Source organism: Acinonyx jubatus, chromosome D4 (assembly GCF_027475565.1).
Source record: "Acinonyx jubatus isolate Ajub_Pintada_27869175 chromosome D4, VMU_Ajub_asm_v1.0, whole genome shotgun sequence".
Taxonomy (NCBI): Eukaryota; Metazoa; Chordata; class Mammalia; order Carnivora; family Felidae; genus Acinonyx; species Acinonyx jubatus.
Genome location: NC_069391.1, coordinates 49,635,799 through 49,654,537, shown reverse-complemented (window position 1 = coordinate 49,654,537; position 18,739 = coordinate 49,635,799). Strand labels below are relative to the sequence as shown.

Genomic DNA, 18,739 nt, shown 5'->3' with positions numbered 1-18,739 from the left:
CACAACAACTTTATTTTAAAGGACTCCTCTTATGCATGTTTTTCAGATGATATAATTAAAAGTTGGAGAAGTTAAGTAATTTCCACAGGGTCACACACCTGCTACGTGACGGGGAGCCAAGACCACAATCTGGCTGTCTGACTTTAAAGCCCTTACTGTACTTGGGCTGGGGTGCCCGATTCCATTGGAGATAGTGGGCTCCTAGAGTTCCTTCATTTATAATATTGATTAGAGACACCCCAACACATACCAGGGGCACAAGAAAATATTTTCTTAAAGTATTACACTCTATTTTGACTCATTTATTTTAAGTAACAGCACAAGATAGTAGAAACTATTGTACTTTCTCTACCTTAAAATTTGTTCTAATGGTGACTAATCTTTCATGTGGCCACTGTGCCAGTTACCAAGTTGTCTTTGCAATCTGTGGAAGTAGGAATGAAAAATCTGCACCTCAGAAAGTAGGAATATGTATCAATACAAATAAAAATCAAAATTTTTTGCTTAGAATTTTAGGTCCACAGTTTCAAAAGAATGCTTTTATTTTATATAACCAAGCTTTGCTAGATCCACTGGTAATTATTATGCTTAGAGTACTGATACTTTCTATTGATCTCTTTTAGCTTCCTCTGTCATCTCTGTCCCAGGATAGCAAACTTGTGTATATTCAGCTATTATGGGATAATATCAACCTTCATCAGGAACCAGGAGAACCTTTGTATGTCTCATGGAGGAATTTTAGTAAGTAAATTAAAATTAAAGACATAAAAGACTCAAACTGGAAATAACCCATATATCTTTTCATAGGTGAATAAATAAACAAATTGTGGTACAATCCATACAGTAAAATACTATTTAACAATAATGAAGAATAATGGGTGCCTGGGTGGATCAGTCGTTTAAGCATCCGACTTCAGCTCAGGTCATGATCTTGCAGTCCATGAGTTTGAGTCCCACGTTAGGCTCTGTACTGACAGCTCAAAGCCTGGAGCCTGCTTCAGATTCTGTGTCTCCCTCTCTCCCATTCATGCGGTGTCCCTGTCAAAAATAAAAATAAACATTAAAAAATTTTAAAAACAATAAAGAAGAATAGACTACTGAGGTAAAAAATTGAGATGAGAGAAACAAATTATTCTGCTTTACTTTAAAATTTTTCATATGTTTTTATTATTTCTTTCAAAAATCTTGCCACTTTAGATCAAATTGATTTGCTCTTGTACTGACCCATTTAACTGCATCAGGGAGTTGAAGAGTATTTTGTGATTTTTCTGTCAAATGCCAATTGGTTAGGTATTTGGAGAGTAAATTCTTTTTTTTTTTTTTTTTTTTTAATTGAGAGAGTGAATGAGCAAGTGCATGTGTGAGTAGGGGAGGGGCAGAGAGAGAGGGAGAGAGAGAATCCCAAGCAGGTTCTGCACTGTGAGCGCGGAGCCTGACACCAGGCTCAAACTCACAAACTGTGAGATCATAACCTGAGCTGAAATCAAGAGTTGAATCCTTAACCTACTGAGCCACCAAGGTGCCCTGGAGAGTAAATTCTATATAGTTTAAGAGTAATTTGGATGTGTTGGTATAAGATCATAATTTTAATTACATGGATACTAACCTCAAAGATTCTGGTTTCATTTTCAGTCTTTTGTATTTAGAACATATTTTTACCGAGCATTTAAAAAGTTGTATCATTCACTGTTCCATAGTCCTTTAAGTCAATAAGACGACACAACCCAGGAGATGAACAAATGACATCAGTAGGCAGTTCATGGAAGAAACGTTGCATAGTTTATATTAGTTTGCCAGGGCTACTATAACAATACCACAGACTGGGTGGCTTCAGCAACAGAAATTCATTCCTCACAGTCTGGAACTGGTGTGAGCAAGGTTGGTTTCTCCCAGGGCCTCCCTCCTTGGCTTGCAGTTGGCCTTTTCTCTGTGTACATGTGCATCCCCCTGGTGTCTTTTTCCCTTCTTATGAGGACACCAGTTATGTTGGATTAGGTTCCCACTCTATGACCTCATTTAACCTTAATTACCTCTTTAAAGACCCTATCTTCAAATATAGCCACATTGGGGGTTAGAGCTTCAAACATATGAATTTTGAGGAGATATAATTCAGTTCCTAACACAAATATGAAAAAATGCTCAATCTCTTTATTTAATGAAATATCAAGTTCTTTTGTTAAAAAAGGAAAAATACAAACTTAGTTACATCAGGATGGCAAAAGATCTTAATAATTAAAATCCAGTCTTTTTGAGGATATGAAGGAAAAGAACACTTTGATACACTGTTAGAAGTGCAAATGATATACTTCTGGAGAACAATGTGGACTATATTATCCATATTTAATATGTGGATATCCTTAAACTCAGCAATCACAGTAAGACAGCTCTGTTCTATAGAAAGCATATGCAAAGCTTTCTGTACAGTGATGCTTACTGTATGATTATTTGTTTTAAAAACTTCACATAAATACCTAACAGGAGAATTGAGATAAATCCATACTATGAAATGTTGGCAGCCAAGAAAAAGTAGAAGGGTCATTTGCATACAGGTGTCTGAAAGGATGGATGCCCATCATATATTGAGTGAAAAAGGGCAGGTTTCAGAACAGTGTATGATCTTCTTTCTTTTTTTTCTTTGGAAAAATCAACCCCAAAATATATATCTGTGTTTTGAATATATGCAAATAAAAAGGTCTAAAACTACTACTAACAGTGGCTCCTTGGAAGAGAAAGGGAACAGTTCACTTTTAATCTTTTATTAGATTGTCCTTTTCAAAAACTCTATTAATATTTTGCTATTTGGATTGTTTCCCTTGAAAATGCTAGTCATAAAATTATAGTTAAGTACATTATAAGCTGTTTTTGTCATTTTTGTTGTTGTGGTTTCAGTTCAGATATTTTTATGTTTTTTTTAAATAGCCAAGTAGCCTTGAAATTTCATGTTAGAAAATGATAGTGTTGCTATTTCTTTAGTTATTTCCCACCTCTCTTGAAATGCACAAGTGTTTCAAAATATTCTATAATTTATGATGAAAATAAAATTTAGCATTTTCAAGAATGGCCTTATTTCTCAAGAATGCCTTGATTGGCTGCTTTAAATGAAGAATTGGCATGTAAATGACATTAAAAGAGAACAATTAAGTGATGACTTTTAGAATGGTATGACTTCTCAATGACTTCTGGAAGAGGATTTTCAGAGACCCGCTTCCTAGCAAAACAACCATAATTGGTGAAATTATTAAAGAAAAAGGAGGGAAGATGGCAGAGTAGACGCATCTTGAGTTTACTTTGTCCCACAGACAAATTGAAGCAACAGCTACATCTGTTGAACTAACTGAAAATGACCTGGAGACTGGTGAAACAGATCTTCCAAAGCTAATTGTAGAGAGAAGTCCATATCAAAAAGGGGCAGCAGGGCAGTCGGGAACCATACTTCCAGTACAACTAACTACAAGTGGGAGGAGCATCATAAGCATGGGGGAGGAAGGAGGGGATCGGACCCCATACTAGGTACCTGCACTGAGAAGCAAAGTCCCCATAACTTCTGGCTTTGAAAATCAGCAGCACTTAACTCCAAGAAAGCCAGAGGATGATAGGAAGCTGAGTCCCCACCTTTAAAGAGCCAGCATGCTAAGTAACTTGCTGGGGACACAGCAAAGCAGCAGCAGTTTGAAAAGTGCCTGGGGTATATGTGAAGGAGATTTGTTGACTAATTTTAGGACATGTACCAAAGGGGCAGAGATCTGCAGACTTCTCTGGGAACAAAAGTGCTGGCAGGCACTGTTTTTCTTCTCCTCCCCTAGCCTAGATAGCTGGACACTTGGGGGAGCCAATATTAACACTCTCCATGTACCCCATGGTAGTCACAAATCAAACACCTATAATGTAAAAAAAAAAAAAAAAAGAGAAAGGAATCTGAGCATAAAAACTAAAGAAAACCCTCAAACCACAAGGAAGAGAGCCAGAAAAGAAGAACGGAATAGAGAACTATGAAAACAACCAGAAAACAATTAAAATGGCAGTAAGTACATACCTGTCAATATTGACTTTAAATGTAAATGGACTAAACGCCCTAATCAAAAGGAGAGGATGACAGAATGGATTAAAAAAAAAAAAGAGAGAGAGACCCATCTCTTTGCTGCCTACAAGAGACTCATTTTAGACCTCAAGATAAACAGAATGAAAGTGAAGGGCTGGAAAAAGATATGTGTGCAAATGGAAACAAAACAAACGCAAATAGGGTAGCAATACTTATGTTAGACAAAAAAATAATACTCTGGTTTCTCTTCAGATTGTATAAATCTTTCGCCTTTTACTTCTATCAGACAGAAAATAGACATTAAAACAAAAGAGTGTGGAAAGAGACAAAGAAAGGCATTATATAATGATAAAGGGATCAACCCAACAATAGGCTAAAACAGACCTAAAGAATAGTCTAAGACCTAAAGAATAGTCTTTCCAACAAAGGGTGCTGGGACCACTGGAGCAACATGCAAAACAAAACAAAAAAAAGGCAAAGATGGATCACTTCCTCAAATTATACATAAAAATGAACTCAAAATGGATTATAGATCTAAATGTAAGAGCTAAAACTGTGGAAGTCTTAGAATAGGAGTAAATATTCATGACCTTGTAGACACAGGCCTTTTTAGATATACCACCACCAAAAGCACAAGTGAGAAAAGGAAAAGTAGATTAAGTAGACAATTAAAAACTTCTGTGCTGAAAAATAAACCATCAAAAATGTCAACCCATGGACTAGGGGAAAGATATGTACAAATAATACATCTTAAAAAGGATTTAAAGTCAAAACATACAAAGAACTCTTACAACTCAACAATAAAAAAACAACCCACTTTAAAACTGGGCAAAGGATCTGTCTTAGTCCATTCTGGCTACTGTAACAAAATACCAAAGACTGGGTGGCTTATAAAATGTATTTCTCACAGTTCTGTGGGTCCAAGATCAGGGTGCCAACACAGTTCAGGGCCCTCTTCCAGGTTGCAGATTTCTCATTAGATCCTTTCATATGAGGGAACTCTGGTACCACCCCTCCCCCCTAAATTTTATAGGCACTAATCCAGTCATGAGGACTCTGCCCTCATGACCTAATTGCCTCCCAAAGGCCTCACCTCCTAATGCCATTACATTTGATATGAGGTCTTTCAACATAAGAATTTTGGGGAGACACATTCAGACCATAGTAGGATCTGAATAGACAGTTCTTCAGAGATGTTATACAAATGGCCAAAAGCAAATGAAAAGATGTTAGATATCATTAGACCTCAAGGACATGCAAACCAAAACCACAAAGAGAGACACTTCCCACTCAGTAGGTAGGCCATAATCTAAAGGATCAGACACTAACAAGTGTTGGTGTTGGTGAGGATATAGAGAAATTGGAACCCTCATACACTGCTGAGTGGAATAAAGAATAGTGGAGCTACTTTGGAAAACAGTTTCGCAGGTCCTCAAAATAGTAGAGTAGTCATAAGACACAGCAGTTGCACTCTTGAGTATATACCAAGCAATGAAAACATACCCATGTATAAAAATGTGCGCACTGTGCTTAGCATTTTCTTAATAGCCAAATAATGGAAACCACCTAAATGTCCATCCACTGATAAATGGATAAAATATGGCATATCCATACAGTGGAATATTATTTAAAAATAAAAGTATTATTTTTAGGGCTGAGGGGTTTGGGAGATAGAGGAGGGACTGCTAATAGGAGATTTCTTTGGGGATGATAATATGATGATTGTACAGCTTAATGTACTGAGAACCACTGAATTGTACACTTTAAATGGGTGTATTGAATGGTTTGGGAATTATATCTCGAAGTGTTAATTAAACTAAATGAGAAACAGTGAAGTTGCAGATTATATTTGGGTTAGGTTCTAAAATCACAGCATAGCATAAAAATCAAATATATACAAAGGTCATCATGTGGCAGGTAGAAGAGCTAGAATCAAAGCCCGTAAGAGCCAGTATTGCCCCTTGTAATAGAGAGCTTTGCTGTTTCTTTGTTTGAACACAAATGAAGTACTACTAGTTACCTTTACTAAGGGGCTGTGTTGTATGAAAAATACAACAGCTGGTTTTATGATGGATTCTCAATGAGACTGACTAGGGAGCTACTGGATACATATTCCCATCTCAACTCACATGGGTATAAATAAAATTGTACGGCTGCTGGAATTACCTGCAGTATTAGTTTTCCTTTTATTCTGGGCCAAGCACACTTCATTGATTTTGTATACTTTGAATGTCAGCATGATTCAATTCCAGTACAGTACTGAAGCACTTTTATAATCTATGAAATCTGTATAAATGTTTGTTCTTAATAATTCTAGAATTGCCTTTGTATCAATTAGGATTATACTCGGCTATATTTAATGGCAAATAACAGAAGTTTAAACAGGTAAAGATTATTCTCTCCCATAGAGAAGTTATGAAGTGGACACTCCAGGACTGATAGGCAACTCCTCTGTCATCAGGGACCCAGGCTCCTTGTGTTGTGTCTTACTTGTGTCTTGCGTTTCCATCAGTTAAGGTTGCTCTATGGTTATAAGATTGCTGCTGGAGTACAAACTATCACATCCCAGCCTGAAGCAGGAACCCCTGTGTTCAGAGAAAAGTCAAAGGGACAAGCCTTTCCTATCTGAAGAAAGCAGGAAAAACATTTTGTAGCTGGTCACATTGACACAGAAGTTTACTCTTAAGGGGGAGGCGGTGTTGAATAGAAAACTAGAAAATGCTACAGTTCTGGAAAAAAGTCTTTTAAAAGTAATTATTCTTACTTCCTATGTTCTTCTTATTAGATTCTGAAAAGAAATTGTCTCTTCTGTCAGAGGAACAAGAAGCAACAAGCACTTTAGTAGAAACCATCAGGCAGAGTATTCAACATAATGATGTTCTGAAACCCATCAACCTACTTTCACAGCTAATAAAGCCAGACATGAAAAGACAAAGGTAATAATCATTTTTGCTTCTTGCCACTCAATTTCATGTTTAAGTATTTAAAAAATATCTCTAATTGCAAAAGAAGCACACCTGTTTTGAAAAGTGCTACCCAGAGTTTCCTTTCATACCTGAGCAAACCTAACAAAAGTTCTGGTATAGAGGAATAGATTAAATTTTAGGAGGTGATTCATGAATGTCTAAACTGTACTGCGTCTTTGGGAACCACTGCTGTTATTCACTGGAAAGCTTCGATGAATTTGTTAACAGTGATGTTATTATACATGTGTACTGCTTGTTCAGGCCCTGTCAACCTGCGCATCTTATATTTTATTCTCTTGTGGGATAGTTAAAAAAAAAAAAAACCTATTTAGGAATAGAAACAATTTAGGAACGTGATGGAAACAGTGAATTACAAAGGATAAGGAGCTTTCCTGCTTCTGCTAACATGCTTAGATCAGTACTCACTCCAGCCTCTATGTGAGTAAATTTTTCAGTGGAAACTTCAGAAAAGTGGCATCATAAATTCTACCAATCATTAACAGTTTCCAGGTACTCTACAAGTTTCTTTGGTTGTGGCATCTTTGAAGATAACTTCAGAAGTGATAGAGCATGAATTGATTATGAAAATGATGGGTCCTTTTGTAATCTCAACAGTTGAGATAGAGATGACCTTCACAGTCTAAAGAGCAGCTAGTTTCAAGCATCTGTAGTTTAAGGGCAGGGAAGGAAAATTAGAAATGACAGGTTATGGCTTCTGAACCTTTTAAAGCTATATGATGAAGCTTTATCAGAGTCAACATTACTCTGCAATTTTTTTCTATGTTAAAATATTCAGGAATCACTTCATTTAAACTTTCCTTCATTTTTAAGGTTTGGCTTTTGACAGTATTATGTTCACAAACCAAATAAATATGGTTCATCCTTTATTGGTAGATTAAATAGTAAAGAGACCACACCACCTTTCACAGTGTGTCCAAGGGTTTTGGACCCCGAACTTACTTAAAAATTAACATTACTTTGTCAAGTGGCAAAAGATGAGAGAAGACCCTGCTTTTGCAAATTTTAATTGTAGAGTTAAATTGACCCCTTGAATGACCCCCCCCCCATGGAATTGATAATCTGTGTATAATTTTGGACTACCCCAAAACTTAATAGCCTACTCTTGACCAGACGCCTTACCTATAGCATAAACAGTTAACACATTTTGTATGTTGTATTATATACTGTGTTTCTACAATAAAGTTACTAAAGAAAATGTTACTAAAAAATTATAAGGAAAATACCTTTATAGGACTCTGCTGTATTGAAAAGCAAAACAAAACCAGTGTGGGGGTGCCTGAGTGGCTCAGTCTGTTAAGTATCTGACTTCAGCTCAGGTTGTGATCTCACAGTTCACACGTTTGAGCCCCATATCCAGCTCTGTGCTGACAGCTCAGAGCCTGGAGCCTGTTTTGTTTGGATTCTGTCTCCCCCTCTCTCTCCCTCAAAAATAAACATTAAAAAAAAAAGTGTAGGTGGACCCATGGAACTCAAACCCATATTGTTCAAGGGTGAAACTGTGTATTGTTAAAATGTTAATAATGAAGGTAAGCCATTTAAAAGTTTTGGTGTGAAGCCTTATGCCCGTAACTTTTTAATTTGAAATAGAAATTCAGTGTTGCAAAAGGTGACGTAACTGTGGAGTGATATCAAAACCAGTGGATACATTGCTGTTAACTATAGAGCTTAATCATTGCTCACCATTTTAAAAAACCGCCATGTGTTATGTTCTTTGCCCATTAACTTTAAAAATACTTGTTTTATAGGAGTTTATACCGAGAAATCCTCTTCTTATCATTAGTGTCTCTTGGAAGAGAGAATATTGATATTGGTAAGTTGGTTAATGATTACTAAAGCAGGTTTTTTCATTTTCTGAAGTAATTTACACAATTGCAATTGGTATGGGTAAATACTCCTGTTAGTTTTGAAAAGATTTCTACTTTTAAATATGCAGTTTATATATATACTTGACCTTACTTGACTACCATTTTTCTATTTATGGCTTTTGTTTCACAAATTACAACTCCATTTTTGAAAATGTCTTTCAGAGGCTTTCGACAATGAATATGGACTTGCATACAATAATTTGTCTTCAGAGATTCTTGAGAAGTTACAGAAAATTGATGCTCCACCAAGTATCAGTGTGGAATGGTGCAGGAAGTGTTTTGGAGCGCCTCTCATTTAAGTAGATTTTTTGATGCACAAAGCTTGAGGGTAAATAGATTCAGTTGGCAAACATGTAAGGTTTGTTCCAAATGCTAACGATTGATGAAAGTGAAATGAAGTTAACTCTTGGGACAGTATATAATGAAATGTAGCTTATACTGAATCCTCTTGCAACATAAAAATGCCATTAAAATGTCCCAGGGTTCATGTCTGAAGGTTTGCAACTTCTAAATGGTTTTATCTGCCTCCGCTTGAAAACTGTTTTTTGGATTTCTCAGTGTATGTAGGTTGATGAGAAATATTAATTCTTGGCATTTTGTTTATATTTGAAGCTACTGGGTTTGGGGAGTAGTTTAATGTAAACTTGCCTAACCCCCAAATGAAATCTCAATTATAAGAGCAACTATTTGTGTATGTGTGTATATGTGTGGCTGTGTAGGTATCTGTATGTACAGCCATATTATATTTATTAAAATTCTTAGACTGCATGTTGCAATACAGTTCTCTGAAAGGGGTCTGCAGCTATTAAATGACTACTACTAAACTCCTCTGTAGTCATTAATCAAAATTACCTTAAAGTCTGATGACAACCGCCTTGCCTCTATTTCTTCATCCATATTATGTATTTTCTTCCTTAATGGATTATCTTGAATATCCACATTACTTTTCATCCTCTTCCCAATACCATTAATTTGCAACAGCTTTAAGATTGGAATAAATGAGCCAATCATGTAGTTTAAATGAAATTAAATCAGCCTCATAATTTACAAAATTGGAATAGGTTTAAAATGCTCCTCTTTCTTCTTTGAACCTGAAATTGTTCAGGTACATGAATTGTTGCTATTGGTCACTTTTAAAAACCTGTGGGATAAACTTGCACTGCACACAGAAATTTTATTCTTGTATAATAGATTTCTATGCTTATTATTTGTGCATTTGTAAATACTGTTTTTTAGGATCGATCAATAAGTCTTAAAACGTTAAAGCTTATTAGGCTTGTTGCCAGTAGGTTCAAGAAAATCATGACCTCACATACCTGACATTTATCATGTCTTTCATTAAAAATGTCCCTTAGGAATAGTAATGTTTGCCTTAACTCTGCATGGTTTAAAAAGCCAATGGTTGATATGTGTGCTTTTATAGTAATTATGCGGATGACTAGATCAACTGATTAAAAAATTATTTCCATTACAAATCTCCCACCTGGTGTAATCTTTAAGAACTTGTTACTGTACCAGTCTTCCAACATTTCAGGGTTAATCTGACCTATGCAGATTTCATTTCAATTTATTGTGAAAGTGCTAAGTGGAAGAACTTGTCAGAAATTATGCACAACTCTCATTACCTTAAAGCGGATTGTTTGCACTGTCTCAGAGTATATATTTTTGCAATTTAACACTGCCCCATCAAGTTTGGAATTACCTTGCAAATAAAAACCCCAGGTTGAATAAAATGAAAAATTCTTAAGCTTGCTGTGCTGTTCTGTCACATCTTCAAAGCTCCTGAAATGTGGACAATTCTAACCCTTTTGACTTTTAGAATTCCAGTACTGTTTAAGCCTTAACTTGAACTAAATTACCCCAAAAGCACTTCCTACTAAGAAGTGTAATGAACATCTCCTTACACATTTAAGATTTGGCCATATTTGTACCAAAGTATGCATCTTCTAGTAACTTTCTGTAACATTCTAAATGACTCATCCATTTTATATTGGAAACCTTAGCCTGCTGCTGTCAAGAAATAGGGATCAATTTACTAAAAGCACATAAAGGCCTTTTCTAGCACCTACCATAGAAAGTGGACCACTACAAACTGCAAAGGAGAACCAAAAAGCCAGATATACAATTATTATCCATAGATTTAGAGATGTTTACAATGAGTTGTAGCAATGTATAAAACTTAAAAGCCTGAGAACTTCTGCAAATAATCTTTCAAATTAGTGCAGATTGTTTTTTAACATTACCTAAATGCTAAACCTTTAACATATGGAGTGGACAGTCTGATACAACTTTAGCTGCATTTTGTAGGTTAATTATAGCAACCCGCTTTGTTAGGGTTAACTGTGTTTAGTAAGCAGAATATAAGCATAAAAAAGTCTCTTTTAATATTTGGATATTCAATTGTTGCTCTTTTCATTTTTTGGTGCAAACTAGAAATGCAGGATACAACATTCTTAATGTTGAAATATTCTCCAACATCCTCTTTTAAAAAGTTCTCAATCTTAAATCTGCTGGGATTAATGAGCTAGAATAGTCTAACCCAAGTATTATCTGTCCACTTTAGTGACTGTACTCCTTAATATGAGAAAGCAGGGTGATGGTTCTCATGTTTCATACATTGGAATCAACCAAGTACTGGTTAATACAAACTCTGGGCTGTATACCAGACTTGACTTCTGGCCTTTATGTGACCCCCCCCCCCCCCCCCCGCCATGACTGCAGTGTTACTCCTTTTTGGTTTGGGTCATTTTAAAATGCTTCATTTTCCTTTTCTGCCTTTTTAGTTTGACTTCAATTTACAAAATATCAATTGCCAATCAAGACTTCCCCTTTTATGTAACATTTTAGTACCCTGTATGAAGAGCAATGGGGATCTCACTTTTGCCTAAGAATCTTCTATGTGGTCCAGTCAAGGGGATGGCATTACTGGTATTAGCCTGAATCTTGCAAGTAATGTAGAACCTCAGGCCCCAAACTTCTGAATCACTGCACATTTTGTGAAGCACTGCTCCTCTCTGTTAAAAACAGTTTGAAAATTTTACTCACCTGTGGTTAAAAAAGTATAATCCAGCAAATAAGGAACTCCTGTTCTTCACCCTTAAAGCCTAACGTGCCTTTTAATGATCCTTCTAGTCTGTAAAAGGTTGGTTCTAACTGCAATTACTACAGAAACTAGACAGGCTACATTAGAAAAAGCATGCTACTTTCTCTTTGTGCATCTTTCATTGATGCAAAGAGTGTTTCTTAAAGGCACACTGAAACCATAAAAAGGATGAACATAACAATTCACTAGAGGTGAAAAGCTTTTTGTTAATACAACTTGCACTGGTTTTAAAAGCTTTGTGAACTGTTTTAAAATGGTATCCGTTAACTATGCTTTTAACAAGGTATCTTTTTTTTACTTACGTATGACAAATGTCCATCTTCATAAGGGCACTTTTCATGTATTATGTATAGATCTTTAAAACTGTATTCTTCAAAATAAAGTATACAAAAGATTAATAGTCTGTCCTTTATTTCCAAGTTGTTCCATGACTCACTGAAAAAGCAGTGGACATTCTGCTCAGAATCCTTTCCTGAGCTATCCACCCATTCCCCCCAGAACCCTGTCCTGGCCATCTCTACCGCTGTCCCAGTGTGGTCTCAGCCTCTCCACTTGAAGAGATCTCCTGCACACTTCCTTTTCTGTGACCAGAATTTGTTTCTTATGAATGAAGAAAATCAATAAAGGTAGTTTGACGTCTGATCTTATTTATTTGTTCCTCTTAACAACAATCTCATTTTTGACTGGACTCAGACTTTGAGGTAGAAGCTCTCAGAGAAGACAGCCTCCGTCTCTTGGCAATCTGTTCCTGGCGCTTTTCTTTGGCCTCCTAAACAAAACAAAAAAGCAGTTATAGCTTGTCTGACTTAAAAATGTAAATCCAAAGTAAGGCCTGACTTTTTTCTACCAGGTATCTTGACTTACCTTCATTCTCTTGGCCAAAAGCTTAGCATATTCTGCAGCCTCTTCCTTGTTTTTCTTCGTGCGCTGCTTCTTCAAAGCAATGCGCCGACGTTTGTGTTGGAGGACACGTGGAGTAACAAGACGCTGTATCTTGGGTGCTTTGGTTCGAGGTTTCTTACCTGAAAATTCAGACAAGAATTCCATCACTTCTCAAGAATACCCTTGTTCATCAGAATCCACATCTACATTTTAAAAACATTACTAATACCTAGGAAAACTTAGCTGTATGAGGCCTTAAGCTGAATCTGAACTATTGTATAATTTAAAACACTACCCTGTCAAACAAAAAGACAAGATGGGCTAAATGTCAAAATGTAAGTAGCTGATTAAGTCCTTCTGCAAGGTGAACAGACTTTTTCTACTAGATGCCAGGGTTTTCCTGCGTAGTGCATTTAATCCTAAGACAGCCTGTTACACATTAGTACTTTGAATGTCAAGTTGAAGAACATATGTAGATTCATGTTACTCTGCCTGGAGAAACGCCCTATCCCAAGCTTTCTCCTACTCCATTTTGATTTCCCTTCCACAGTTAGATCGTCTTTGTAAGGTATTCTACATTTGTACTGTAAGACACAGGAGCATTATTTTCAAACCGTATAACTGTATGTTTAACTCATCTATGAAAACTAAGTACAACTCTTATCTGCACCAATATCCTAACCACACTTTGAAATCCCATTTGTGCTTGAGTCTAGTATTTTGCCAAGGCAGATCCTGCCAATCTGGGGAATGAAACCACGTACATTAGAATGTACAACACACTGTGCTTAGAGTATCTTCATTTGTCGTCTGTGAATCCCAAATCCTAATGTGCTTTGGAGCAAAAGCCTTTTCAGATGCAATCATTTGAGTCTGGACAACTAGTGCGATTAACAAATAGCTAAGGCAAATATTCTAAAAGGAAATGCTCAATTGTTCAGGTTCTGCTGCTACAAGTCAAACAATCCCTTATTTAAAGATGTTAAGAACCTGTATTACAAGCCTGTTAACCAGAACATGGCTACACTGGCAGTATTTCCAGGGGTGTGGTTATGGGCAACTGCCACGTACCTGCCTTTTCTTTCTAACTGTGAACTTCAGGAGAACAACTTGTTCTTTTATACTATATCCTCTACACTTAAAATAGTACCTGGCACACAGGTGTTCAGATATCTTGGACTGACCCATAAGCACTCACTATATGCCAGGAGCCACATTTTTCCAGATTTGTCAGGAAAACCCAACCAGGACTGACATGCTCTTTATTCCACATAATGTAAAATACTCCCTACACTTTACTACACACATACCTTACTACAGACATTAATGTCACAGAAAACAGGTGCTACAGACCTCACTGGTAAATGGATTATGTTACCTAACAAACTATGTATCTAGTATATACCATCTTAACATATAAAAGCTCCAAAAACCCAAACACCTGGACCTAGTATTTTGAATAAAGTGTTTTTCTTCTAATGGCCACAATTCCTACTATTGCCACCCACAGCTAAGACTGAGAAAATAAGGGCCAGGGGTGTGTGGATGGCTCAGCTGGTTAAGTGTCAAGACTCTTAGTTCAGCTCAGGACATGGTCTCAACAGTTATGGGATCGCGCCCCAAGTAGGACTCTGCACTGACAGTGCAGAACCTGCTTAGGATTCTCTCTCCCCCTTGCCTGCTTGCACTTGCTTTCTATCAAAAACAACATTTAAAAATTTTGACTTAAAAAGGGGGGAGGGGTGGGCAGAAGTGAAAGCAACTTCAGTTGATGAAAGTATAAATTCTTCTATAAACAAACAATAGAAACGCTAATATGTAAAGAAAGCAAAATTATGGGGGGAGGGGGGATGTGAGAGCACGTTCAATCCTAGTCCCAGAATTTTTCATCAATTTTTCTGACTCCTAACCCCAAAGTCATGAACTTCACACATCTGATAGAAGTCCTCTTCAGATAAACTTATACATCAATGACTCAAAGCAAAATTCCAAGTATGCTTCTAGAGAATCATCAGATATGACAAGGATTAATACCAAATGGCTATATTGACCCTCTCCCCCAGTTTTCCTAAAAAACTTAAACCCCAAGCAAATACATAGTGGGCAGACCTTACTTTCTAGTATGCCCACAACATGCTACAGACAAATGAAATGGAGCAAACTCTAAATTGCAAAACCTCCCCTACCTTCTTTATTTAGGGGCTTTCTCACAACATACTGGCGGACATCATCTTCCTTTGAGAGATTGAAAAGCTTGCGGATTCTGCTAGCTCTCTTGGGCCCCAGGCGACGAGGCACAGTAGTATCAGTGAGTCCAGGAATATCCTTCTCCCCTGAAAGGAAAAAGTGATCAAAGACCTTTTTAATCCCACAACTTTCTTACAAACAAAAATCCTAATTACTCTTTATGCACTGGTAAAGAAACAAGTCCACTGGTCAAACTGTGGACACTGCAAATAAAAAACACTCGGGTAATCAACTTTTAAATCAATGTCAACAAAAACTGAACTCAAGAACACAAAGAAACCTCACCTTTTTTCACAATGACCAAGTTGAGAACACTGAGATTGGCATCCACGATGCAACCCCGAACAGATTTGCGCTTTCTTTCTCCAGTCCTCCGTGGTCGGTAGCAGGAATGCCCCTTACTCAGCAGTAGGCGGACACGGCCATGGGTCAAGACACCCTGCTTCATGGGGAAGCCTTGTTTGTCATTGCCACCACTGATTCGTACCACGTAACCCTGTAACATACAATGACACGATGCAAAATAAAAGATTATGGCCCTTATGAAGTATACCCCAAATCCTAGAAATATGCTAAAACCAATTTGAAACTTGGTTATGAAGTTTTCTTTATTTTCAGTTTGCCAAGATCAATTAGCAAATTCCTATCAATCAAGCCCTCTTTCTAACCTATATATTTTTATACTAGATGTTAACAGTTCTAGGAAAGGAAAGATTATGTGAAGAAACCACAAGAGAACAAACAAGTGAACCAGAAACAACCCTGTTGGCACTTTTTAAAGATACTCTTTGGAGATTATCAGCTTGCAGGGCAAGAACTTTAGGTATATTTTCCCATGTGATCTACAAAACCCTGCAAGGTGATAACGCTACCTGAAAAAGGTACACTTGCAAGGAACCAGCCCAAGGTCAGAGGACAACCCGGAGTTTGAACCGCACTACATACACCAATTACCAACTACGTTTACTACCTCTTACACAGCTTCAACAATTTAATAGTCAACTTTTACCTTCCATTCTTCCCCTAAAGCATCAGCAGCAACTTCTGTGGCCATTCGCTTCTCGTAAAAGGTACGAAGTTTGCGTTCATCGTCCACTTCAATGAGTTTCTGGCAGCCAGTAGCTGGGAAAGAGATGTTCAGCTAAGGATTAAAGGGGGGGGGGGGGGAGAGCTTTAGAGAACCAATGAATTTACAAAGGTAATTCCACTGCCACAAGCCTTTTATGTAACAGACAACGAACACAAATGCTGAAATACGTTTTACTAGCTAAAACGTGTGTATAGAATAACGCGGAAGCACCGCCCTAAAACCCGGGCTAATTTTTCCTCAAGCATCACGGAATGACGCCGGCGCGAAGGGCCCTCCGTAGCCGTGTGGCCTACCAGAACAAGGAGCCCGAGTTACGGGCCGCAACTAGCCAGCAGGGTCATTATCTGTGCCGCCGGGCGTGAGGACGCCACCATGGCGCTCCCCGCCCGGCTCCAGCTGTAATCGCTCGCCATCCGCTCTCCCAAGAACCCGTGGCCCCAAGAATGGAGAACTTTCTCCCGCCTCAGACTCTCCTCAGTCTACAGCTAGGATTTTGGAGAGCTAGGACTGCGGTAATGCAGCGTCTTGGGGCACGATTCACGTACCCCAAGCCTAGTCCAAAACCCTCCACCGCTTCCTACCTTCATGGTGAGGCTGCCTACCGCCTCCGCAGCGCCACGAAAAAAGAGGCCCGACTTCCGCTTAGCCCACGTCTCATAGGCACTTCTAGTTCTCGCGAGGTTAGAGGACGTCTGGGATAGCGGAAGTGAGCATAGGTGGGCGGCACATCCGGAGCCGGGTTTAATTAGTGTAGAGGGGTTAGTTCCGCGAGCTGTCTGTGCCATTCTGGCCGTGACGGTTTTTTTGTTCGTTTTTTTTTGTTTTTTGTTTCTGAAGGTTAGCATGTCCGCTGCTCAGTCTGTCCCGCACCCTCCTGGGCCAGAGCGGGGTCCCAGCTGCGTCTTGGCCACTCTGCATCTGCTGCTACCACAGAAGGAAGGCGGGAGCGGAGTTCAACTCTCTTGGCCTCTCTTGTACCTTAGTGTCCGAAGATTTTTAGTTCCTTTTGGTTCAGAAGCTTGCTCTGCCCTGGTTCCGGCTGTTCACAGCAGGATGACTCGAAAGCCGTGGTTTGTTTTTGTGCATGTCCTCTAACCAGTCGCCCTGCAGTCATCGTTTTCTGTCGCAGAATAACACCTTTCCTTTCGCGCAAGCCATTAACCGCAGTTACCCTCAGTCCAGGCCACCATCGGTGCGTCCCAAATAGTCTTCCTGGTTCTCTCTTGCCTCTAGAATCTACAACGCCAAATTCTATCATTCCCTTGCTGGAAATGTGCCATTTACTTTCCACTGCAGTTAAATGCTTTCCCATCTCTTGTCCCTGGCCTCAAACTTCCCACAAATTCCTCTATTGCCATTCGTTAATGCCATGCAGGTCTTTTCGGATTAGATGTCACTCCCAAGACAAACCCTTCCTGACCATGCTACCTAAAATAGTACCCCTCTTTTTATCTCTGTTTTTCTTTCTCATACTTAATCATGATACCTAAATGGTATGTTTATGGTCTGTGTCCACTACTAAGTGATAAATGAGGCCAGGGATCCTATCTTAACTTCACTGTGGGACACTTAGGGCACAGCACAGTGCATGGCACATGTAAGTGCTCAGTAAATATTTGTTAAATTATAACCCCAGCCCTTGTATGTATTAATGTATTGCAGTGTGGTAGCATGGAACCAGCCAGCCGAGGGAGAATAAGTGAATGTGTTATAGTAAATCTTGAATCTGCAGTGATGCAACTCTTAATAGTATAAAAGATGGGAGAAAGATACAGTGCATTTGATAGTGCTCCAGAACATTCCTGGGAAGACAAGCATGGGAACCCAGGTAGTGTAACTCGGAAATCCACACTTGGAATCAGTATCCTGAAGGAAGGAATGTTTATTGCCTATTACATATTTATTCCATATTTATTCTTCGAGAAATAAAAACTCCTGTATTTCAGGTAAACAATAATTTACTTTCCAAGATTATTACATCCCATCTTCCACTTCAGTATCGCAAAGATTTTAGTATAGGCCTGTTTTACATTCAAAGTTGAAATGTTCTACCAAATCCTGTTTGATCATTTAATTTTAATGTCTAGAAGGTTTGTGAAATGATGCATTTAAAACCTGTGTAATTTTTTCTGTAATGAGGTGAAAATGATGTAACAGAATTAATCATTTTTAAGTAAACAATTCATTGACATTTAGTACACTGACAGTGTTACCCATCCACTATTTCCATCTAGTTCCAGGAGGAAACCCTGTACTTATTCAACAGTTGCTCTCCATTCCCCTTCTCTAGCAGCCATGGGCAACCATGATTGTGTTCTGTCTCTGTGGATTTAGGTCTTCTGTATATTTCATATAAATGGAATTATATGTCTGGCTTCTAATGTCTCTGAAATTCGTCTACGTTGTAGCATTTATCAATACTTCATTCGTTTTATTAAATTTTTAAAATTTTATTTTTTTAATTGTTTTTATTTTAGAAGAGAGAGTGCACTGGAGTGGGGAGAGGGGCTGAGGGGAAGGGGGAGA

General features: G+C 38.1%; 2 protein-coding genes across 8 annotated transcripts in view; one reads left to right on the top strand and one right to left on the bottom strand.

The window, feature by feature from the left end:
- The window catches only part of DENND4C (DENN domain containing 4C), a 121,374-nt gene extending 108,982 nt beyond the window's left edge, over window positions 1–12,392 (top strand). For all 7 annotated transcript variants that reach the window (XM_027047141.2, XM_027047140.2, XM_027047144.2 and 4 more), the window contains 4 exons: window positions 624–741; window positions 6,825–6,975; window positions 8,772–8,836; window positions 9,054–12,392. In XM_027047141.2, coding sequence (XP_026902942.1) covers window positions 624–741; window positions 6,825–6,975; window positions 8,772–8,836; window positions 9,054–9,190 — 471 coding nt within the window. In that variant the 3' untranslated portion in view covers window positions 9,191–12,392. The remainder of the gene's footprint in view (window positions 1–623; window positions 742–6,824; window positions 6,976–8,771; window positions 8,837–9,053) is intronic.
- Window positions 12,389–18,659, bottom strand: RPS6 (ribosomal protein S6). The gene is made up of 6 exons (XM_027047147.2): window positions 16,795–18,659; window positions 16,133–16,264; window positions 15,409–15,619; window positions 15,063–15,209; window positions 12,859–13,016; window positions 12,389–12,763 (listed from the first exon to the last, which is right to left on the bottom strand). Exons 1-6 carry the CDS (start codon window positions 17,056–17,058, stop codon window positions 12,668–12,670), a joined length of 1,008 nt encoding a protein of 335 aa, XP_026902948.2. The 5' UTR covers window positions 17,059–18,659; the 3' UTR covers window positions 12,389–12,667.
- Window positions 18,660–18,739: the final 80 nt, after the last annotated feature.

Coding starts and splice junctions, on each gene's coding strand:
- RPS6 (XM_027047147.2), bottom strand. CDS start 17,058: ATGCTAACCTTCAGAAACAAAAAACAAAAAAAAACGAACAAAAAAACC. Junction 16,265..16,794: donor TAGGCAGCCTCACCATGAAG/GTAGGAAGCGGT, acceptor TTTAATCCTTAG/CTGAACATCTCTTTCCCAGC. Junction 15,210..15,408: donor CTTGGTCATTGTGAAAAAAG/GTGAGGTTTCTT, acceptor TTTTCCTTTCAG/GGGAGAAGGATATTCCTGGA.